This window comes from Gossypium raimondii, chromosome 6, assembly GCF_025698545.1.
Source record: "Gossypium raimondii isolate GPD5lz chromosome 6, ASM2569854v1, whole genome shotgun sequence".
In the NCBI taxonomy this organism is placed as follows: Eukaryota; Viridiplantae; Streptophyta; class Magnoliopsida; order Malvales; family Malvaceae; genus Gossypium; species Gossypium raimondii.
In genome coordinates this window covers 11,040,900-11,065,447 of record NC_068570.1, presented here as the reverse complement: position 1 = coordinate 11,065,447, position 24,548 = coordinate 11,040,900, and the positions used below count along the sequence as shown (strand labels likewise).

Genomic DNA, 24,548 nt, shown 5'->3' with positions numbered 1-24,548 from the left:
CGAATATGATCAGAACTAAATTGTAAAACGAATGAGTAATTGAATATTACGATTTAATGTTAAGTTTAAATGTGATTACTCAGAATATTGGGGGAATATATAAATTTGCAAAACAATTATCTAGTTTACAATGACATCCCAGGATATAGTTGTGTTCATAGAATGAAATTACTTTTTATTATTATTATTTACTTGAGATTGCTCTTAAAATAAGCTCCTTCTAAATAGACATTTAAGTCGACTTGTCGGGATCTTAGAAGTCGACAATACTAGTCGATGTTGGCGAGGACCAACATATCAAATCAATATTGAAAGTAAAAATTTATCCGCTATAACGTAATGCTGAGGAACAACAAATTATTTTTCTCATAAATCTAATTTTATTTAAAAATTTGATTTCGATCCTGAAATCCCTCTTGTTTCAAAATTTTAAATAATAAAATATTTTATATTTTCTATACAAATATTTTATAAAAATTAAACTAAATATATTATAAAATTAAAAGATCATAATGAAATATATTATGAAATTTTATTAAATTAAGAAACATAAACTTTATAATTAAAAACACAAAAATAATTGTAAAATTAAAAGAATGGGTTTCAAACATATTGGAGCAAGGCAGATTAGATGACTTGGAAAATTTTAATAAAAATGGATCCACCTTGTTTCAAAATCCATTTTCAAAAATACATAAAAAATTGGAGCAAATCGAAACAAGATAATTTGTTGCAATGCAGTTCATCATTTATTATGTTTCACCTTCTGTTCAATTAAGGGCGAATTACATTAACAGTCACTCAACTTTCAATTCAATCACTTTGATCGTGGAAGAAACTTTATCTTTCTTTTCCTAGAATTTGTTAACAATTGTATTGGGTTTTTGAATGAAGGGATTGTAAAAATAGAACGACAGTAATGACAATATATCACAAAGAAAAGAGAAATAAAAATAAAGAACACTTATATTTTTACGTTGAAACCCTTTCGGGAAAAAACCACAGGCAGGGGAGAAGAAAATTCACTATGTCGAATTCGAATGATTACAAGAGGAGTTTCGACTACATCTATTTATAGGTTGAAAAAACCTAATTCTAATCAAAGTCAAATATATTATGCTAATAAATGCTAAATATATTATACTCATAAATACTAAATCTTCTAAAAAGAATATATATTTTGTTTAACTTGACTTGCAAGCAATCTCTTAAAATTTGGGTCATACAACTCTAACAATCTCTACCTTGACACGAATTCTCAACGAACAAGTTTTTCACCTCTTCCATAAAACCCCTTAAGGGTTTAACTTCAACAATGAACACCAACCAAGTCTAAGCAATGCTCAAACTTGGTTATAGGAAGTGACTTAGTCATCATATCTGTAGGATTTTCATGAGTACTAATTTTGCTCACAATAATATCACCACGAGCAATAATATCAAGAACAAAATAATACCGAACATCAATGTGTTTTGTTCTCTCATGAAACATTTGATCTTTTGTAAGGAAGATGACACTTTGAATGTCCCAAAATACTGTATTGATTTGAAGGTCTTCATTGAATTCACTAAAGAGTCCTTCAACCAAATAGCTTCTTTACAAGTCTCAGTAATCACTATGTACTCAGCTTCAATGGTAAACAAAGCGACTGTAGTTTGCAAAGTGGCTTTCCAACTGATTGTACAACCTCCGATTATAAAGACGTAACCTGTGAGAGATCTTTTTCTATCAAGGTCTCCAGCAAAATGAGCATCAACATACCCAATAAATCCATCTCTAGTTATTCCAAATTGTAAACAAACATTAGTAGTACATCGTAAGTATCTTAAAATCCCCTGAACTGCTTTCCAATGTTCTTTACTGGGATTCACCATGTATCTGCTAACTGCATTGACTGCATATGATAAATTTGAACGTGAACAAACCATAGCATACATGAGAGATCCCACTGCACTAGATTATGGAACATGTGACATGTACTCAATCTCATCATCTGATTGTGGAGACAAAGTCGATAAAAGTCTGAAATGGGCTGTTAAAGGAGTACTAACAGGCTTAACACTCTGCATATTGAACCTGTAAAGAACTTTCTCAATGTACCCCTTCTGACTTAGGTACAATTTACTTGCTTTTCTATCTCTGAGAATCTCTATACCAAGTATCTTTTTTGCTGGTCCCAAATATTTCATCTCAAGTTTTTCACTTAGTTGGGCTTTGACCTTTCTTATCTCTCCTTTATCTTTTGCTGCTATCAACATGTCATCAACATAAATGAGTAGATACATAAAAGAACCATCATTGTTTTTCTTAACGTAAACACAACTGTCAAAACTACTTCTTTTGAAATCATGAGAAGTTATAAATGAATCAAACCTCTTGTATCACTGTCTTGGTGACTGTTTCAAACCGTAAAAGGAACTTTTTCAATAAACAAACATAGTCTTCTTTTTTCGAGACTGTAAAACCTTCTGGTTGTTGCATGTAAATATCCTCCTCAAGTTCTCCATGCAAAAATGCAGTTTTTACATCTAACTGCTCAAGCTTCAAATCATGCAAGGCCACAATACCAAGCAAAGCTCGAATCGAGCTACGCTTCACAACTGGGGAGAACACATCTGTAAAGTCCACTCCTAGAATTTGACTGTAACCCTTTGCAACAAACCTTGCTTTATATCTGGGTTCTTCAACTTCTAGAGTCCCTTCTTTCTTTTTAAACACCCATTTACAACGAACAACCTTTTTACCTTTAGGAAGTTTCACAAGATCCCATGTTCTATTTTTGTAGAGTGATTCCATCTCCTCTTGCATAGCAAACATCCACTTTTCTGAGTCTTTACAGCTAACCGCCTCAGAATAATTAGATGGCTCTTGATTTGCATTTATATCTTCAACTACATTTAAAGTATAAGCAACTAGATCAGCCTCGACATGCTTCTTTAGAGGTTTAATTTCTCTTCTAGTTCTATTTTTGGCGATAGAGTATTGTGGTAAAGAAGTAACTCTGTTATGAATTTTTGTACTGGCTTGAGGAGTCGACTTTGTTGTAGATTTTGGATTAATCTGATGCTCCACCTACTTTTTATTTTCTTTATTAGAAGAGTCTTTAAGAGATAAGTTAGGTAGCATACCAGTTTCATAAAAAAACAACATCTCTGCTAATCACAACTTATTTATTTTTAGGACATTATAACTTATACCCTTTTACACTAGCTTTGTAACCAAGAAAAACACATTTATTGGATCTCGGTTCCAATTTTCTATTATCAACATGAGCATATACAGGACACCCAATGTAACAGCCCGGTTTAGACCCTAGTTGGATAGTGGTTTCGGGACCACGAATCCGAGTTAGAAAAATATTTCAAAATTACTTTTGGTTTTTACGATATGTGAATTAATATGTGTGAAAATTTCATGTGAAAATTTTATCGTTTGTGTGCTCAATTTTATAAAAGGACTTAATCGCATAAAATTGAAAAGTAGAATGCTATAAGTTAAGGTGCTTATTTGCTTTAGTTAATTAAAAGTGAGGTCCTTATATTGTGATTTGACCATTGAATAATTGAGTGGACAAAGATGGACAACCATTAAGTGTTTTATTTATGTTTTATTAATGGACATTTTGGTAATTAAATAAATAATGGTTGCTTAAATATTTCGGCACCTTTAAATCTTGATTTAGGTATGTTCTTTGCTCGGTTTTTGATGATTTTTTATTTTTTGAGATCGTTGCTTCATATTCTAGCTAGCCCGTGCCCTAATTTTTAGAATTTATGATGAATTTGTGATTTGCTATTGATGATAGCTTGATGTTTTTGTTGTTTGATGATGAAAAATAAATAATTGTTGATAGATTAATATGTTTAATTAAATGATTTTTGATAAAAATGTGTATTAAGGATTAAATTGTGAAATTTGTAAATTGAAGGGTCAAATTGTGAAATAAAATGGGCTGCTAAGGACCTAAGTTAAATTCGGCCTAACATGGGTTTGTGGAAATTTTGAGTAATTTGTGTTATTTTGAAATAGAGACTAAATTGTAAAAATGTAAAATGTTAGGGGCTAAAATGCAAAATGCCCAAATTAGATATTTTTGGATAAAATTGAATGAATATGTTATTAAACAAGCCAAATTTGAACTGAATTAGATCAAGAAAAGAAGAGATTGGATTTGAATCGGGGAAAAATCGAAAATTTTCGAATAGTTGTCCGGTTCGTTCGTGTCTGTACGAGGTAAGTTCATAAGTGAAGAAATTTCATTAAATTTAAATGTATATGTATTAAATATGTCGAATTAAATTACTATGTTTATATGTATTCATGTCGAAATGATATAAGCATGGGAGAATTAAATACGAGCTTGAATCGATCAAATTACGACGTCTGAAAGTCCCGTACGAACCATAGGAATAGTTAGGATACATATGTCATGACATAGGATTCCGATATGTGGTTTCGTGTAAAACCACGTCTGGGACGTTGGCGTCGATTTGAGATTAACGTGTAAGACCATGTCTGGGACATCAGTATCATATACGATTTCGTGTAAGACCCTATCTAGAATAGTAGCATCGGTATTTGATTACATGTAAGACCACATCTGGGACGTTGGTATTGTAAGAGCTTCCGAGCTATCCGAATATCCTTATTGATTCCGAACGGTTCAACGGGCAATATCGAGAAATGAATGACTATGTGAAATTATATCCAATTCAGGTACGTACGAAGTGTATACGGTATTCAAGAATGAAAGGTGAGTATGTTTCAAATGACAATATGTGAAATACATGACAATGAATGAAATGAATGCATATAAATGAACGTGGTGATACACATGCTCGTTATATGAAATTGTAATGAAATAAGCTTAATTATATTCAAGAGTTCGAATACCATGAAATTGTGGTCCTATGTTTCGAACATGGGATTTATGAAACATGAAACATGGTTTGAGGTATGTTAGTTTGGTTTGAAAGATGATTAGATAAATTTTATTGATAAGGTTAAATTATTAAATATGTTATGTATATGTGAAAGAGTTAAATAAGCATGTTTTGATTTGTTGGTTATGTGTTTTGTATGACCGGATGTGATATATATTTGAATGAGGAGTATATATGGTTTGAACAGTGGAATTATGAAACATGTGTAATATGACTTTGATGTATGGTAGTTAATTTGAATTTTGAATTGATAAATGAGATTGAAATGGTTGAATTTGAAAGCTTGGTTTATATGTTCATTGATAAATACGATAAGTGAAGTTACTTAATGTGGTCATAAGAATTTACGAGTATGATGAATGTATATGTGGTTGAGATTTGCTAAATTCGGCCTAGTCAAATTGAATTATAATATCATTGAGATAATTTATTTATTTATGGCTTACTAAGATTTCAAAGCTTACTCTGTGTATTTTTCCTATGTTTATAGAGTTTCGAAGACTTGCTCGGGTTGGAAGTCATAGGAGACCTCATCACACTATCCGGTTATCGCTTCGGTAAATATAAGCTTTGAGTTTTTGGTTATGTGGCATGTATAGGCTAGTTTTGAGATGTTTGGTTTTGAAATTTCTATATATGTATATAGCCATGCGAAAACGACTTGGTCATGAAACTAATGTTGGTATACATATTCGATCATGTTATAAGCTTAATTTGGAGGTATGTTTCATGTTAAATATATTTGTGATGTTGGTTATATGATTCGGCAATGAGAAATTTTAATGATGATGTATAATCGGCCATGAAAGTAGCTCATTTTTTATGTATAATTTGTCTTGTGTAAAGGTTTGAAAGTGGTAAATGATGTGCTTTTGACATAATGCATATGCTCACATAAGTTAAGTTATGTATGTGTGATAGATTGCATTTGATTATTAAAGTACAGTTTGTGATAGTAAAAATATGAACATATAATGTAATTTATTTGATGGTCATTTAGGTACGGTTATAAATGGTACAGATTAGCTTTGATTCGAGTTGTGAAATTGGTAGTTATTATTTTGGTAAAATGTGCATAATTTGGTAAAACCAAATTTTATACTTGACCATTATGTGAAGTTGTTAATGTCGTATATATATTAATGTTTAATAAATCATGTAGTTTGGCTTGACTTAGTAAAATGTGAAGAAGTGCATATTTATAAATAGTGCTTTTGGAATGTATTTAATGAAATCGAATTATATGAATAGATGTCTTAATTTATGATCGGTATATGAAATTAATTATACTTGGTTATAAGTTAAGTATTCGATTGCTATGATTCATTGGTTATAATGTTTGAATATTAATTTGGGCAGAGTATGAATTATAGTATCGAAGCATGTTAGTTTGGTTTAAAATTATACTAGATGAACAGTATTGAATTGATTACATTTTTTTGGTATTTGAATTTAAATGAATGTCTATTTTGAGTTGTATTTTGATCGGTAAAGCCTCGTAACCCTAATCTAGTGACAGACACGGGTTAGAGGTGTTACACCAAAAGATCTTTAAATCAGAATAGTCAGCAGGATTACTAGATCATACCTCTTGTGGAGTCTTTTTCTCAATGACCACGGATGGAGATTGGTTGATCTAAAAACATGCAGTAGAGGCTGCTTTGGCTCAAAATGGACTTTGGTAAGTTGACATTTGACAACATACATCGAACCTTCTCCATGATTGTTCTGTTCATTCGTTCTGCAACACCGTTTTGCTGTGGAGTATGACGAACTATCAAGTGTCTCACGATCCCTTCTGACTTGCACAGTTTATTAAACTCATCAGAACAGAACTCTAAGCCATTATCTATGCGGAGGTATTTTATTTGTTTTCCTGTCTATTTTTTCATTCATAGTTTTCCAAGACTTAAATGCGGAAAACACATTAGTTTTCTACTTCAGGAAGAACTCCTAAACTTTTTTGGAAAAATCATCAATAAAAGTTAGCATATAATTAGCTCCACCTCTCGAAGGCACTCTGGATAACCCCTATAGATCAAAATGAATATACTCCAACGTTCCCTTTGTGTTATGGATTCCTCTAGTGAATCGAACTCTCTTTTGCTTCCCAAAAACGCAGATCTCACAGAACTTTAGTTTGCAAATTCCTTGCCTATCAAGAAGTCCTTTTTTGCTCAATTCTTTCATGCCATTCTCACTCGTATGCCCTAGGCACATATGCCAAAGTTTAGTAATATCATCATCTGACAAGAAAGAGGAAGCAACAACTACATCACCAGTAACAGTAGAACCTTGTAAAACATATAACTTGGCAGTCTTTCTCTGCCCTTTCATCATAACAAAGGAACCTTTGGAAATCTTCAAACCCACTTTCAGCTGTGTATCTGTACCAACCTTTTGAATCAAGAGTACTCAACGAAATAAAATTTTTCTTCAATTCTGAAATATGTCGCACGTCATTAAGTGTTCTGACAACTCCGTCAAACATCTTAACTTTAATTGTTCCAACACCTGTAATTTTACACGAAGTATTATTTCCCATAAAAACAACACCTTCAGACACTGTTTCGTAAGTTTTAAACCAATCTCGGTTGGGACTCATGTGGAAAGTGCAGCCTGAATCAAGGATTCACTCATCGCTCACTTTAGAATTGTTGATAGAAGTAACTAGAAGTTCACCATCGTTGTAGTCTTCTACAACATCAGCTTCACCAAAATTTTTTGGTTGTTTTCCCTTTTGATTCGCAGCATCCCTTTTGATCTTGTTCTATAGCTTATAACACTCAGATTTAATGTGTCATTTCTTATTGCAGAAGTTAACAAGTTTTACCTCTATTTGAAGACTTCGATCTACCCTTAGATTTATCGCGAGGATTCTGTTCCTGTGTCTTTCCACGATCATTATCAGCATTCTGTTTTTGTCTCCCACAAACAATGAGACTCTTTCCCTTAGAGTCAGGTTTAACCACAAGATGCTTCATCTTATCATACGAGGTCAAAGAATCATAAACCTCATCAATTATGAGAGACTCGCGGCTATATAAAATCGTGTCTCTAAAGGTTGAATAAGATGGGGGTAACGATTAAAGTAGAATCAACCTTAGATCTTTTTTATCATACTGAACCTCTATGGTCTCCAAGTTTGAGAGAATTGCTTTAAACACTGTTAAGTGTTCGTGTACAAACGTACGCTTCATATGCAACTTGCTGATTAGAGTTTTTGGCATACATATTTGTTCCAGCCTCTTCTATAATGCAGCGACGATCTTCTCCTTCATCACATCCTGCAAAATTTCGTTAGACAAATGCAGATGTAATTGTGTTAACGCCTTTCAATCCTTACGCTTCTTCTCTTCATCTTTTAATGTCGAAGGCATCTTATCTATCCCCAACAGGGCATCCTTCAAATCCATCTGTGCAAGAACTGCTTGCATCTTAATCTGCCACAATATAAATCTGGTGTTGCGATCCAACAACGGAATTTCATACTTCAAAGACGTCATTCTTATGATCGAGATGAACAACTCGGAAGCTCTGATACCAATTTATAAAAATAGAACGTCGGTAATGACAATATATCGCAAAGAAAAGAGAAATAAAAATAAAGAACACACATATTTTTATGTGGAAACCCTTTTGGGATAAAAACCACGGACAGGGGAGAAGAAAATTCACTATGTCGAATTCGAATGATTACAATAGGAGTTTCGACTACATCTATTTATAAGTTGAAAAGACCTAATTCTAATCAAAGTCAAATATATTATGTTAATAAATGCTAAATATATTATACTCATAAATACTAAATCTTCTAGAAAGAAGATATATTTTATTTAACTTGACTTGTAAGCAATCTCTTAGAATTTGGGTCACACAACTCTAATAGGGATTGTTCTAAAGAGAAAAATATAACGGAAAGAGATAAACAAAGAAGTTGAATAGAATTTTAATTTTTGGTAATAGTCACTCAACTTTGATTTCTTTTTCTGCCCAGTTAGGGTTTTTTTGGGGGTTGCTTAAATGACAACATAGGCTCCAATGTGATTGGTTAAATGCCACATCAATTTGCAGTTACGTCTGTAATGGAAAATGGTTAGTATGGCCGATTTGTTATTTTTTAAAAATTGAGAGACTATTTTATCATTGAGATCAAAGTTGAATTACTGTTGGTGTAATTTACCTTTAAATTAAATATTCATACTCTCAAAATTAAAAATAAAACTATCGTTTTTCCTTTCAAATTTTATATTTCTCTTTGCAATTTTTAATAAGTTAACATTGATATATTGACGTTGTTTTTAATTGCACAAGCAACTTAAAAATTGATAACATTTAAAAAATTTGATAATATTTATTTTTAAATATTTTGTCATACATTTTAGGACACTTGTCAATCCTTTGACTCTACTTGGAGAGTTTAAAACTCGCTAATAATGTGTGAAATCGTTCTCTTTTTAATTTAATATTCTATACATTTTATCGGTGAATATCTGAATTAAAATAATCATATTACGATTATTTATAATAAAAATAAGCTTTTAAAATTTGGGATTCAAGTTTGAGGATCATTTGTATAAATAATGTGGGAGTAAATTGATTTTGAGTTTAAGTTAATTTATTAGGTTAATTATTCAACGATTATAATTATTGATTGTAATGTTAATTATTAATATAATTTTAGAGAAAATTATGCACCACAATATTTAGGTTTTAGGGTAATTTCCATAGCCAATTTTTTGATAAACAATTGTCACAATTAATCAAGTAATAATATTTTATATGAAATATATAATACCAATAGTAATCTACCTAATACATGAGCTACTGCTATAATAATATTAATTTAACGAATTTGAAAATCCAAAAAAAACTTAAACAGAACATGCCGTCATTTTAACGAAAGCGAAAGGCGAAGATTCGGATAATTTGGATCCTAAATGCAGCATCTTTTTTAAAAAAAAAAAAACAAAAATTCAGAAAAGCAAAAAAGAAAGAATGGGGGCACGTGACAGCTAGCATGTGGGTCCAAATAATCCTCTATGGCTCTATGCCTCTATCCAATCACCCAATCTCTGATTTTATTTTATTTTATTTTTTATTTTCAGTTTTCGTTTAATTTTGTGAATAACGAAACCCATCTAACGGTCTCTCCCTCTTCTGTTTTTTTTTTTAATATTGTTTTATAGAATGCGATTTTCGTTACTATTTTTTCATCATTAAAAAGGAAAAAAGAAAGAGGATTTATGAATGTGGTGGGTTAATCACCTTTCTTTTTTCTTTTGATTGTATTCGTAGTTATTAAAAAAAAAAAAAAAGATTTACGCGCTCTCTTACTCTTACCGTCTGCTTTCTCTCTCTCTTATTTCCTTTCTCCCGGGGTTCCTCCGACGCACGACGGAGGGAGAGAAAGAAAGAGCCCACAACTTTCAAAAGTTGAATTTCTGGGGCTTTTTTAAATTTTATTTTTTCTTGTGTGGTCGATTTTCAGTCTAGCTAGTTAGATAGGTTGGATTGAGAGGGAGGGAAGAGCAGAAGAAAATAAATAGAATAGAAATGTCAGCGGCATTGGACCCTGTCGATTGGCTTCTCTTCTCTCTCAGTAGAGCTTTCCGTAGTCCTCTTTCTGTTTTTGTTCAGATCCAGGTTTGTTCTTCTTCTCTCTTTCGAAACCATTTCCTTCCTTTGATTCCGCGTTACACGAAGTCTGATTTTTTTGTATATTTTTCGCCTTTTCGGTGTTTGGATAGCTCTAGCGACTAGCATGTTGATTTTTTTCCCCTTTCTTTAATCTGAGCTTCAAAAAAAAAAAAAAATTAAACCTTATTTTACGTCTTTCCGCGGACATTAGTTGGATGTTTGGTTAGTTTCTCAGCTTTGTATCTTATCTACAACTAGCTTTTTTATTTTAATCTAATTTTTAAGATTTACGGTCTGCACCTTAAAAAGATTATGATTTCCTTTTACAATGAAGGCGCTGGCTTTTCATTACTATTGGATCTCGGTGGTTATGTCTAGAACTGAAAGCTAAATCTCTTTGATTTTTACTCTCTCTCTCTCTCTTTTTTATTTACCAGAAAAGAAAAGAGAGAAAAGAATACTGTTTGTGACATAATTGAAATGAAATGTTTGGAATTTGGTCAGAGTGGTGGCTGTTATGAAAATAGTTGGCAATGTATCTTGAAATGATTGCAAATTTTGTAATTTAAATACCTTGATTCTGCACCGATTATGTAATTTGTAGTATTGAGACAGCAAAGAGTTTTATTAAGCTCTGAATTGAGCTTTGTTTATTATAGGCTTATAGCATTAGAATCAAATGGAGTAGGAAGCTCCTTTTCCTAAATTTGTTTTCTCTATATCACGGGACTTTTGTTTTAGTTTACTGATTTGTTTATGTTGTTTGAGGGAAGGATGACATGTCAGTTAATGTAACAAGGGTCGTCTCATTGGATGGCAAAGGAAATGAGCTTTTAACCAATAGTTTATAAAAAAGAAAAGCTATTGAAACATCCTTATTTTTATTAATTACCAATTACAACTTTTGAAGGAACTACAATGTTTGACAAATTCATGTTATCTATTCTGCTAGCTGATGTTCTTCTACTTTTAACTAGTGCCTTTCTTTTAACTTCACAATCATTCCATTTATCTACTTTATGAATACAGTACTTTTAACTTTGATTGTTATATATCAGTTGCCTCTCTTTATCTGCCCGTTTGAACTTCAAAAAGGTTACCAATCCGAATGCTTTGTATATGATGTAGGGATGTGTAATATGCTTGACTCTTGCTATTGGGTGGGCTTTTGCTGCTTATGTCAGGTACATGGTTTTAAGAGAATTTAAAAAAGCAGGCTGCTTGCTGCCATAACCATTCTATGTTGTCTTATGACCTAGAAACTTGCCTATTTCATTTATATATACCTGCATTCTTTGCCCTTTACAGGAACAGAGAGATCAATAGAATGAAGGATGCCATGAAATGTGGCAATAGCTTTGCTTTTTTGTGCCATGATATTAATGAACTTGAGCACACTAATCAGGTCAATCTACCAAGAGTTACAGTCGTGATGCCTTTAAAAGGTTTTGGAGAACATAATCTGCACAACTGGAAGAGTCAGGTGAGTATTTTATGGTCTGGCTAACACTAAGCTTTAGGTGTCCTTTTAGTGCATTGCGTGCATTTACCTATTCCTTGTCCACATTTTGTTCATCAGAAAATGGAAAACTGAACTAAATTTCTCTCCTTTATATTTTTTTTCATATTGCTCTGAGAATTTTCATGTTTGCAATAGGCAATTTTCTGAAGTATTTGTTTAATGTCAATGGAAGCAGATCACATCTCTCTATGGTGGTCCTCTAGAATTTCTTTTTGTGGTGGAAAGTACTGAAGATCCCGCTTACCATGCTGTATCTCGGTTAATAAGGGATTTTAAGGTATACTAAAATTTGCTTTCTGATTATATTGACAAAAAAGTCAAATAGTTTTTTTTTTTTTTTTATTAATCTATATCCTTTATTCCCCTTTCACTGAAAACCCTGGGTACTCAATGCTTGCCCCTTGTTTCATGCAAGTGTTAGGGGGCATCATTTGAGTGTCTTCTCTGTGGCTTTACTTCTTGCCTTCCTGATTTCATTGCATGTTTTTCTGCGCAGGATGATGTTGATGCTAAAATCATTCTGGCTGGTTTGTCAACAACCTGTAGTCAGAAAATACATAACCAGCTGGTACGTAATAACTTTACCAAATTGTTAAACAGATTTTGCAAATGACCTCGCCTTTTATTCTTGTATTAGTATTATGTTTAAACTATAAAATTGTCAGTCTCACTTGTACTCAGTGAAGAATTATGTTATTCCACAATTATTTAAAGTCTGTCCTTGTATGTTGTTAACATCTCTTTGCTAGAAGTGTATTCAACGTATTATGTCATTTGGTATTTCTTTTGAAGGTTGGGGTGGAAAGAATGCATAAAGATACCAAGTATGTATTATTTTTGGATGATGATGTTAGGCTTCACCCTGGATCAATTGGAGCCCTCACTGCTGAGATGGAAAAGAAGCCTGAGGTATGTTGCACACAGCAATATACATTAAATCAAAATAGTTAACTTTTTTTCTGAACTGTTGATCTCTTTTGTGGTATTCTTGTTATTGGCAATGGCGTGCAGATATTTATTCAAACTGGATACCCTCTTGATTTACCGTCTGGAAGTTTAGGGAGTTACTGCATCTATGAATACCATATGGTATGATGCCATCTACGACTTATTTTCTCTTCCCAAGATTTTGTATATACCTGACCATATATTATTTTCGGATAACTTGAATTGTATTTATACAAGAGAGCAGTGAAAAACCAGCTATCAAAACAACAGTACAACAAGAAATAAAGCAATTAGTGACTAACACCTAAGTCAACCGTCCAATTATTTCATAAAATATGGATTTAATGGGGGAGTCAGGCACTAATAACTTTTTTGTATATGGTGTACTGTTTTGTTGTTGTCCTAATGTCAAAATCTATCAGCAACACCTGTAGATAAGTTGCACCTTTGATTGCTAGCTGAGCAACCCTGCTTTCCTCCCTAAATATTAAACACACATTAATTCGTGTACTCCGACTCATCAAATATTTTGTTTCTACAGCCTTGCTCTATGGGATTTGCCACCGGTGGGAAAACATTTTTTCTTTGGGGAGGGTGTATGATGGTAAGTAGCCCCCCCTTATTGTTCTCAGTGCATCCTGTGCAAAATTGAAGGATTATTTCTGATTCTTCTAGATTGTTTTTCAGATGCACGCTGACGATTTTAGACGTGACAATTATGGTGTGGTCTCAGGACTTCGAGATGGTGGATACTCTGATGATATGACACTAGCTGCTATAGCGGGTAATCTAGTCTCTGTTAGCTGTTTTAGTATACTAATATATCTGTTGATATTAGAATTAAAGCTTTTTATACTCATAGACTTGCAGCATTTAACTGCTCATGATTGTCTCTTCTCAGGAGCCCACAAGAGGCTTATTACGTCCCCTCCTGTAGCTGTTTTTCCTCATCCTCTTGCAAGTGATCTCAGTTTCTCTAGGTTTGTGAATTTTACCTGTTAAGCTGATCTATTATATGCAAATCCTTCTTGACTTGGACTTGTTGTCCAGGTACTGGAATTACTTGAGGAAGCAAACATTTGTTTTGGAATCATACATAAGCAGGGTTAATTGGCTAATGAATAGAGGACTGTTTTCATTCCATTGTTATCTTTCATGGGGATTTGTAGCACCATACTTTATGGCTGCAGTTCATATTGCAGCAGCATTACAAATCTATATCAAGGGTTATTCATATGAGGAAACAACCTGTACTACAAGTGGTGAGCACACTATTTTTCCTTTTTAGCTGGGTTTGGTCGTAGTATTAATTAGTTCAGAAGAAGCCAATATCTGGGATTGTAATCTGGTAGTATACCAGTCTATTTGTGACAAGAATTTGTTTCTTTGTCTTTGGCTGAGATGGAACTAAGTTATACTGATAATTTACCATTTCCTCTGGGTCCCCTACATATTGGGTTTTGGTAATTTAGACTTGTTTATCAGGGATGCATGCCTGTTTGCCTTCTACTACTAGAGATGCTAGCAGTAGCCTTTTTCACATAATAGAAATTTCTTTTTCGGTAGTAAATATTGGTTGCAGAGAAGCATGCTATGGTATTAAAGTTTGAAATAGGTCCTGCAACTAACCAAACTCTTTTTCCACAGGATTGTTACTAGCAAGTTGCTTAGCTATATGTACCCTTACGGAGCTACTTTCTATGTGGAACTTAACAAGGATTGAAGTTCAACTATGCAACATGTTATCCCCTGAGGCACCTAAGCTCTCACTTGATTATTACAACTGGAGCTTGGTAAGCACCTCTATCTCTTTAGTATGGAGGATGGCAACGAATTTTATTGAACTTGTATCATTATGTTGTTCCCATGAAACTCGAGTGCGTATCTTTGGTATATACCTCTTCCTTCTCCCCAACTGTATATTATTCATAAGTTGCACACACCTATGTGTTTAGAGTGATGACAAAAATTTCTGGCCTTTTTATCCGTTTCAATTCCTGGTCTAAAATCCTTTAATGATCTCCTTCACACTGTAGTGAAATAGTGTACTCAAGGTTTCACTTAAAAGGAGCATAAAAGTTTTATAGTTAAATCAACTCTGTTTTTTGTTTGATTAGGTCTGAATTTTGACTTGAAGCTTGGTTATATCGCTTTTCGAGTATGTAGATGAAATTGTTTTGTGACTGAGCAGATATTTGTCGCATTGCTGGTTGATAACTTTCTATACCCTATCTCTGCCTTCCGATCTCATTTCTCTCAATCAATCAATTGGTCGGGTATTCGATATCACTTGAAGAATGGAAAAATAAACAAGGTAAGTCAGTGGAGCATAGCACTTAAATTAAACCATTCATAATGACCTCGAGGTCTATTAATTTGTTGGAAGCTTAGCAGTATTTGTGTAATGGTGCAGATTGAAAGGAACAGAGGTAGGGGACCAAAGTTCACAGACTTGGGAGGTAAGCATTTATATGGGAAAAAAGGAGCTCCTCCAAAAGCCTCATTCCTAAGCTCATTGGCGAGAAGTTTGTGTCAATGGCATCAACCCAAGAAATACGAGGTTTAGCAGAGAGAAGGAATGTTTATTTTTTGTGACCATTGTGGCTCTTCATTTTTAGATCCGAGTGGAAGCAGCAAGGTTTCTGAAGCACAGATTCTTTAGTTGATTGGTGGTGGGATTATTTGATGATTCCTTATTGGATTGGTTTTAGTGGTTTAGGAATTTTCGCCCTCATTTTTTAGTTGCCATTCAATCAGATTTATTCTTAATTTTATCAACCCTCTTCATCCGGGGGCTGACTTTGTAACTTGTATCGATTTCGTCCTGTAATTTTATTAAATGATTATATGCAGTCGGTGTTCAAATGTGAGACACAAAGTTTAGTGTTTGTGATTTTACAGCTTTCCAATCCGCATCTGTATGTATCGACTGCCCATTTTGTGTTATATGTTTTGCAATTTTCATTACTCTTTTCTTGTTTTATCAAATTTCAACCAAAAGCAGGAAATGCTTTTAGATAAAGACTTACTTTATATGTTTTCTTTTAATGTAAGTCTAAGTTTGTTTTCGGGTCCAAAATGCAAGGTATAAATTGCCTTTCAAGCACTAGCAAGGAATAGTCCAACCGATGTTAATTGACGGAGTAAGTTGTGAGTTTGAGTTTGAGCCTGCTTATGAATAGTTCTTTCAAATTAAATATTAAAAAAAAAATCATATGTCAAGCTCTGATTCTTTCCTCCACCGAAAGTAACACTTCAAACGAGCCTATCTCTATCCATCAGGAATCAGAATAAAGTTACAAACAAAGAATCAAGCACAGCCAAACATCCGCCGTCAGCCAAACCTTTTTTTGTTGTTCCTTTCACATTCATATCCAAACTTGTTCCCTTGAAGAAAAGCATAGCAAACTTAGGTGCAAAAATAATAGAAAAGATATGGGGTGTTTCAGGGGAAAAAGTTCCAAAGCTTCCCATAACCATCCCATTCAACCCTCCTCAACTCAACCTGTAGTTGCATACCCAGAAACCAAGAATCTGAAAGTAGAGCCTCTTTTGCAGATTCCAGGATGCAGGGTTTATCTGATGGAGGAAGGAGAAGCCTTGGAACTGGGCAAGGGTGAGTTCACACTTGTGCGGGTATTAGAAGAGGATGTTCCTCTTGCTACCATCATTAAAGTTGGGGAAGATGTTCAATGGCCTTTGACAAAAGATGAGCCGGTTGTGAAGCTTGATTCCTTTCACTACCTCTTTTCCTTGCCCATGAAAGATGGGAATCCTCTGAGTTATGGAGTGACCTTTTCGGGACAATATGATAGCAGGTTCATGAGCTCCTTGGATTCGTTTTTGAAGGAGCATTCATGCTTTTCTGGTGCAACTTCATCCGGGGATAAACATGTGGATTGGAAGGAGTATGCTCCCAGGATCGAATCTTATAACAATGTTTTGGCAAAGGCCATTGCTGGAGGGACCGGTCAGATTGTGAAGGGAATCTTCAAATGCAGCAATGCTTATACTAGCCAGGTTTGCTTTCAAGTTTCAACTTCAACTGGTATTCTACTTCTAGCCATTTATCAGTTAACCCTAAGAAAACATTCATTGCTAAAGCTAAAAAAGCCTTGTATAGAACATACCATGGTTAGTGAATCTAAAGAAAAGAAGGAATTAAAAAGCAGGTTCAGAAAGGAGGAGAAACCATTTTAATGCAAGCTCCTACAGCAAGTAACAATGGTTACCAAAGCAGCAGGACCACTAGGAAGAGTAGTGGAGCTGTCAACAAAAGCCTAAAACGGTATCCCAAGACTTAATTATTTTTCCGGATATTATGTGAAGTTGACATAAAGTAGTTTTCATTAAAGTCAAAAGTTGTTGAACTCTGAGCCTAAGGTACTGCATATGTCTGATTGTGTAGTGTGCGAAAGCTGTCCAAAATGACTGAAAAGATGAGCAAAGCAATGCTGGGCATGGTTGGTGCGGCTAGTGGAACAGTGATGGCACCTTTGGTTAGCTCCAAACCTGGGAAAGCTTTCTTATCCATGGTTCCAGGAGAAGTTCTTTTAGCTTCCCTTGATGCTGTTAGTGAGTAACAATGGCCACATATTCTTGATTTCTCTTCTCTGATATTTGTGACACCAAATATGAATTATCCATTTCGTGTATGTATGGCTATGGCAGACAAGGTTCTAGATGCAGCAGAGGTTGCTGAAAAGCAAGCTTTTTCTGCAACATCATCTGCAGCAACCAGAATGATGACTGATAGGTAATATATATATACATATATTTGGCTTTTTTTTTTTAAATTAACTCAAAAAATTTAATTAATTACATAAATGACTCTTTTTTTTTATTATATATGTAAATGAGTTAAAATTTACAATAAAAATTGGTGGAGCCAAAGAGTTTGACGCCACTAATACGCCACGTCAGCAATCGAGATAAAAAAATTAATTTTTTTGTGGAACCATATAGAATAATGCCACTTGTATAAATATTAGGGAAATATTGTAATTTTTGAAAAAATGGAAGGACTTTAATAAAAAAATTTTTATTTTCTAGTGGAGCCAAATAAATTCGTGCCATTTTCAATGTGATTTTTTAAGTTTCTAAAATTTTAAATATATTAAAAGAAATGTTAAATATAATTAATTTTAAAAGGTTAATATATTTAAAATTTTAATATACTTAATATATATTTTAATAGGTAAAGACAAAAGATTTTCTTAATATATTTAAAATTTTAAAATTTTAAAAATTTAAATATATTAGAAAATGTTAAATATAACTAATTTTAAAATTTTAATATATTTAATATATTTTAAGAAATTAAATATATTAAAAAATGTTAAGTATAACCAATTTAATTTTTAATATATTCAATATTTTTTAAAATATATTTTAAAATTTTAAAATTTAAAATTATCTCTGTAAAATTTTAAATATATTAAAAAATCTTTTTTGTCTTTACCTATTAAAAATATATTAAAATATTAAAATTTTAAATTTGGTTATACTTAAAATTTTTTAATATGTTCAAAATTTTAATATATTAAGTATATTAAAATTTTAAAATATGTTATACTCAACATTTTCTTTAACATATTTAAAATTTTAATATATTTAAATTTTTTGTGTTTTTAAAATTTTAAATATATTAAAAATCTTTTTCTCTTTACCTATTAAAATCTATTAAAATTTAAAATACATTTTTAAAAAGATATTGAATATATTAAAATTTTAAAATTTGTTATACTTAACAATTTTTAATATATTTAATTTTTAAAATATATTAAAATTTAAAATTGGCTATACCTAATATTTTTAATATATTTAATTTTTTCAAGTTTTTAAAATTTTAAATATATTACGAATTTTTTTTTGTCTTTACCTATTAAAATATATATTAAGTATATTAAAATTTTAAATATATTAAACTTTTAAAATTAATTATACTTAATATTTTTTAATATATTTAAACTTTTAGAAAATTAAAAAAAAATCACATTGGAAACTGGTGGTGCCAATTTATTTGCCGTTATTCTACGTGGATCCACCAAAAAATTGATTTTTTTATTCCGATTGCTGATGTGGCATGTTGGTGACGCCAAACTCTTTGGCTCCACCAACTTTTACTATAGATTTTAGGTCATTGACATGTTTAATCAAAAAATGGGCCATTTATGTAATTAATTAAAATTTTGAGTTAATTTTATAAAAAAGCCCATATATTTCAATCTTGATTTGGTGTTAATGGTTTTGAGTAAGTGTTGCAGGTTTGGTGAAAGAGCTGGGGAGGCGACAGAAGATGTGCTAGCAACAGCAGGGCATTGTGCTGGAGCTGCTTGGAATATATTTAAGATAAGGAAGGCAATCACTCCCAGATCCACTGCCACATCAGGAGTATTGAACAATGCGGCCAAGTATAGAAGCACCAAATCTTATTAGACTCTTGTATTCAACTGACTCATTCCATCATCTGCAAACAAGCAAACATGATTTAAAAGCCTCTCTCTCTCTCTATAAATATGTCTGCAATTTTACTAAACCATGGATTTTTATATTGGAACCCACTATTCTAAAGCATGAGAAAATTCAAATGCAGTTTATTTTAATGGTAAGAGTAATAAGCAGTCCAAAGAGCTATATATCTGCGCAGCGTCTAGTTTTGAGGATTAATATATCATTTGGTACCCGTGTTTTACACTTTTTTTTCAGGTAGCAGTTACGTTACTTTTTTTGTTCAATTTAGTACCCAAAGGAAACAAGGTTACTTTTTTAGTGTTTAATTCAAGTTTTAGGATTGATTTGATGAAAGTTAACTACTAATATTATTATGTTTGAATTTTTCATGTTGTTCATAGAATAAATTTAGTGTTAATTGTGAATTTGTTTAATTTATCAAATATAATCCGATCATGAATGTGATTTAATTCGAGTCTTAGGATTGTTTTGATGAACATTAATTGCTAAAATTATTCACTAATTATGAATTTTTCATCAAATCAACTCTAAAATCCGAATTAAATATTAAAATTTACATTCTAGTAGTAAAGAAATGAGTGTGTTATTATTCCATTTCCATCGAAGCATAAATAATGGGCCTAGCTAGGGGTTACTTGGGGCTGGGCTTCCCTCCCCTTCATATTATCTCTTAATTGAACTTTTTGGAGAAAGAGTAAAAAAGATTTATCAACTAATAAACATATAATTTAACTATTTTTATTTGGGCTGCCTTGTGCACAGATACATAATCTATGTTATCATATATGTATATATATGAAATATTAATAAGTATTGGGTGCAATAATAATACATATTATGTTTTAAGAGAGAATTTACATTAGAATTTTAGAAACGATATTGCTATAAGAAACATTCACAAATCCTAAAAGAATCAATTTTCAAAGGCGTAAATCAGATATGAAAGGTGCCATGATCATTCCAAAAAAAAGAAAAATACATTAATTATAAGCATCTCTCATAGGTCCTCTAATAACTAACTATTGGCGGGTCTCTTTGTATGTGTTGTCTGAAAAGAGGAGGACTCAATGATTGTTTGTTCGCCGGAACCAGAAGTAAAAATTTTGGTAGACAGGGATCTCATAAAAACTTCTTTTGAGGAATGGGCTAGGTTGGGCCATTTCTCAAGAATAATAGTTAAGGGAATTGATACTAATACTTGGATCTGAACCTACATGCTCATACTCACGATTTTGATAGTCATACTAATAATTTGGAGATCTCTCCCAAAATATTTAGTGCTCATTTCGGCCAACTCTCCGTCATCTTTCTTTGGCTGAGTGACATATTTTCATGGTGCTCGTTCTTCCAATTATGAAGCATGGCCTAGTGATCCTACTCTAGTTTAGATTCTTTTATTATGCTCACTTTTGGAATTTAATATTTATATTTTTTATTTGACATAATTTGGTCATCTACTTTTACAATCACATTAGTTAATCTAAATAGTTAATATCCTTAATTATTCTAATTAAAATGTTAATATAAAATTTTCTTAAAACACATTTCTAGCCAAAAAAAATTAGGATAAGTGGGAAGGTTTTTTTTTCTAATTTTGTCTCAGTATTTTAATTGAAATATTTAAGAGTGTCAACTATTTGAATTAACAAATAATATTATAGAAGTAGATAGACAAAATGATATAAAATTAAAGTATAAATGTTGAATCTTAAATTTAAATATAGTGGAGAGACCATAACTATAAATTTACTTAAAATAATCTATACCTAACATAATCATCTTTATTTTATTTTATAAATTTAAATATTTTCAACAATTTTATTTTTCATTGTAATCATAGAAAAATAAAATAAACCAAAAAATCATATTTTCTTTCTCAACTATTTTATTACTTATATTTTGTATTTGTATTTTTACTTTTTGAGTAACAAAATAGGGATAGAAATTTAAAAAGAAGATACGTAATTACTATAACTATTATACAAGAATTTTTTTTGATACAACATTAAGGATAGGGGATGGTGGTGACACGAGTTGAATTCGTGTCAAACGGGTGTCTCACAAGAGTTTTAACCATCACTCTTATATAAATTAAGACAATTATTATACAAATTTTAACCTTTTGTTATTGACGTTGACGCATTGTCGGGGAAACAAAATGAAGGAAGGAAGGAAGAAAAAGAAAGATGGAGAAAAAAAAGAGAACCCATAATTGTTTTCTCCTAAATTCGTGGCCATAATTTGAGGGTATAGGCATGTAAATGAGAAAATGGAAAGTAGTTAGTTAACCCTTTTTCAAATGGTCCTCACAGTATGGATCACTAAAGCCACTTAAGGCTACTTTTGAATTGCAATTAAGATCAATTCTCTTTAAATCGCTTGTGTCTTGCTTGGAAATTTTATGCAGTTGAAGTCAACTCATTTAGCTTGTTAGTAAAATCAAACACTTGGTTAAAATTTTAACTTTTTAAGTGTCATAAAATTCAGAACCTTTCAAAGTTGGACTAAGATTCAAATTTTTTTCTTCAATTTTATAGATAAAATTCCATTTTGATTAAAAAAATTTATTTAAGGTGATACGAATTAATTGTCCAATGGAAAGCACGTGATCAACCTTGTGATTTCCATAATTGGAAAGCACAAATGAAGATATAAAGTTCGAATCCAACATCAATCCTTTACCTATTTAATTACTTTAATACCAATTTTAAACAAATCTTGTACTTTATTTATGGTGCCCAATTAAAAGCATGTCACTCCCTATATTTTATGTTTCTTCTTTCATGTAATGGAAACATGCTTTTCAGTTTTGTTTTCCCTAAAACAAAATATTAATAATATACGCTATTTCTTAGAATTTGTGACTTACTCCCTATCTTTTCTTTTTCAATTTACAAATTCTCGTCACATGACAACAACTTAATCAATATGCATACTCATGATTTTAATGATTGGATTGAGATTTTAACATTTTAAGTACATGGGCTAAATCTCAAATTTTATCAAAGTATAGAGACTAACAATATATTTTTGTTGGAAATATGCTACTGCAAAACAAAACTGTCAGCGCTGTTAGAAAACTAAATTGAGTGTAAATAAAATACCAATCACTGTGTTGTGAAAGAACCTATGTCTTAGAAGTAAATTCGCCTTGATCAGAATAATCATGTAGTGGACGTTGCCCCCCAAGATTAACATAGTAACTTCAATATTCATACACCCGAATAAGGGAGGTGAAACACAATTGGCATTGCTCTTCTCGAAATTTAACCTAAATAAAATAGTTACCAGTGTCTAAATGGAGAGAGATACCAATTGTCCATTGAAGCATTTCTTAAACCCTAAGCTGAAGAAATCAGAATAGAAGCAAATGATGAAATTTTGTTGTTAAATTTACCATTTGAAGCAAATTGAAGAGAGGCAGGGAAGAGCGAAGATGATCAGCTGGTCGCCATCGCTTTCAAACTTTTTTCCCCCTTTATTTGGATTGAGCAATTATGACAGTTAATTAAAGGGTTTGAGAGTGGTATTAAAAGTAGTGCTTAAACTTAAATTAATTTGCGGTTAAGAATTAAAGTGAAGATATTTAGGTCCCACCCCTTTTTCTTATTGTCTTATCTTTTATCCTTTTATACTTTAAAGTAACACAAATACATAGAGTTTAATAATATTATCAATTATTTAATCAGAATGGCATTTGATACGAGACAAAACTTAAAGGTGTTTGAAGAGATTTTAAGGGAGATTCTAACAATAGCTCCTGTCGTTAAAGCAAGAGATAGTCTCGTTCAAAGATTTTACGTGTAGTTAGTTTATTTCTCTAGTTTAATTTCTTTTCACCAAAATAAATGTGAGTAATTGATAGGTTTGGAGTTGGGATATTTTGATTGTGAGTTAAACTTCGAAAATTAAAATATTTAAAAAATTATATAAATTAATGTATAATATGATTAAATGTAAGAGTATTACATAATTATTTAAATAGTAATTGAATAAATATAAATCTTAAATAGAAAAATTTTCAAAATGCCAACTATATTATTAGTATTGGAAATTATCCATATTTATGGAAAATCAAAGATATGGGTATCAAATAATAGAAAGTCAAAGATATGGGTACCGAGATATTGGCATAATAAAATCTGAGATATTTGCAATATATGGTCCCTAATTGTAAAGTGACTTTGCAAGTTGATCCCTGAACCTCAACTATAAATAAGCATGACCATCTCTCATTCTGTATCTCAAACTTGCCATTCTCTACTTAAGGCATTGTTTTCTCTCTCTCTCTTTGTAAATTCTCACTTGTATTTTGGAGTGAAATATATTTGGTAGTGCCCGAGGACGTAGGCAAAATTCGCTGAACCTCGTTAAATTCTTGTGTTCTTTATTGTATTATTCTGCATGAATTGTGAGTGTGATTGTAGTGATTTATTGTGCTATTAAATTACGATTGAGGGATATTCTGGCTAGGAAAGACCTGGTACTTAAGCGATCCTTGTGATCCACCTCTCTTTCCTGGGAATTGAACTTAGTGTGATTTTTTAGTACAATAATTTTACTCTTTTACACACTTCAGCACAACAATTGGTATCAGTGATAGATTCGTACTTGGAGAATACGATCGTTCACGGTACTGTTCACGTACTGTAGTTGGGATTGATGAGAAAAAATGGAAAATGCATCGTCATCAATAAAGACTACTGTGACATATGCGAAATTTGAAGTAGAGAAATTTGATGGTACCAATAATTTTTGTATGTGGCAATGTGAGATCCTGGATGTCTTATGTCAGCAAGAACTGGATATAGCCCTTGAAGAAAAACTTGACAAGATGGATGACAAAGAACACAAGAAGTACTCTGTCATGAGGGAGACATCAGCGAAGAAGTTGTGGGATACACTGGAAGAAAAGTTTCTAACAAAAAGTCTTGAAAATAGGCTTTATATGAAAAAGAAACTTTATCGATTCACGTATGCACCCGGTATGTCGATAAATGACCATGTGAACTCATTCAAT

At 32.0% G+C, this 24,548-nt stretch overlaps 2 protein-coding genes across 4 annotated transcripts; both read left to right on the top strand.

Annotated features, from left to right (window-relative positions):
- The first annotated feature begins 10,134 nt into the window (after positions 1-10,134).
- Positions 10,135-16,000, top strand: LOC105773478 (uncharacterized). 3 transcript variants are annotated; one of them, XM_052632515.1, is made up of 14 exons: positions 10,151-10,590; positions 11,713-11,768; positions 11,893-12,067; positions 12,282-12,383; positions 12,528-12,674; positions 12,899-13,015; positions 13,118-13,195; positions 13,596-13,658; positions 13,742-13,838; positions 13,956-14,034; positions 14,105-14,316; positions 14,702-14,847; positions 15,246-15,368; positions 15,468-16,000. In XM_052632515.1, the coding sequence occupies exons 1-14, from the start codon at positions 10,501-10,503 to the stop codon at positions 15,618-15,620; spliced, it is 1,638 nt and encodes a 545-aa protein (XP_052488475.1). In that variant the 5' UTR covers positions 10,151-10,500; the 3' UTR covers positions 15,621-16,000. The 3 variants fall into 3 exon arrangements, with proteins under 3 accessions (XP_052488476.1, XP_052488475.1, XP_012450887.1); XM_012595433.2 differs by having other exon boundaries at positions 10,158-10,590; positions 12,603-12,674; XM_052632516.1 differs by lacking the exon at positions 15,468-16,000 and having other exon boundaries at positions 10,135-10,590; positions 15,172-15,368.
- A 194-nt stretch (positions 16,001-16,194) lies between these two features.
- LOC105773479 (senescence/dehydration-associated protein At4g35985, chloroplastic) lies at positions 16,195-19,659 on the top strand. The gene is made up of 5 exons (XM_012595434.2): positions 16,195-17,074; positions 17,227-17,342; positions 17,463-17,629; positions 17,726-17,810; positions 19,321-19,659. The coding sequence occupies exons 1-5, from the start codon at positions 16,490-16,492 to the stop codon at positions 19,490-19,492; spliced, it is 1,125 nt and encodes a 374-aa protein (XP_012450888.1). The 5' UTR covers positions 16,195-16,489; the 3' UTR covers positions 19,493-19,659.
- Positions 19,660-24,548: the final 4,889 nt, after the last annotated feature.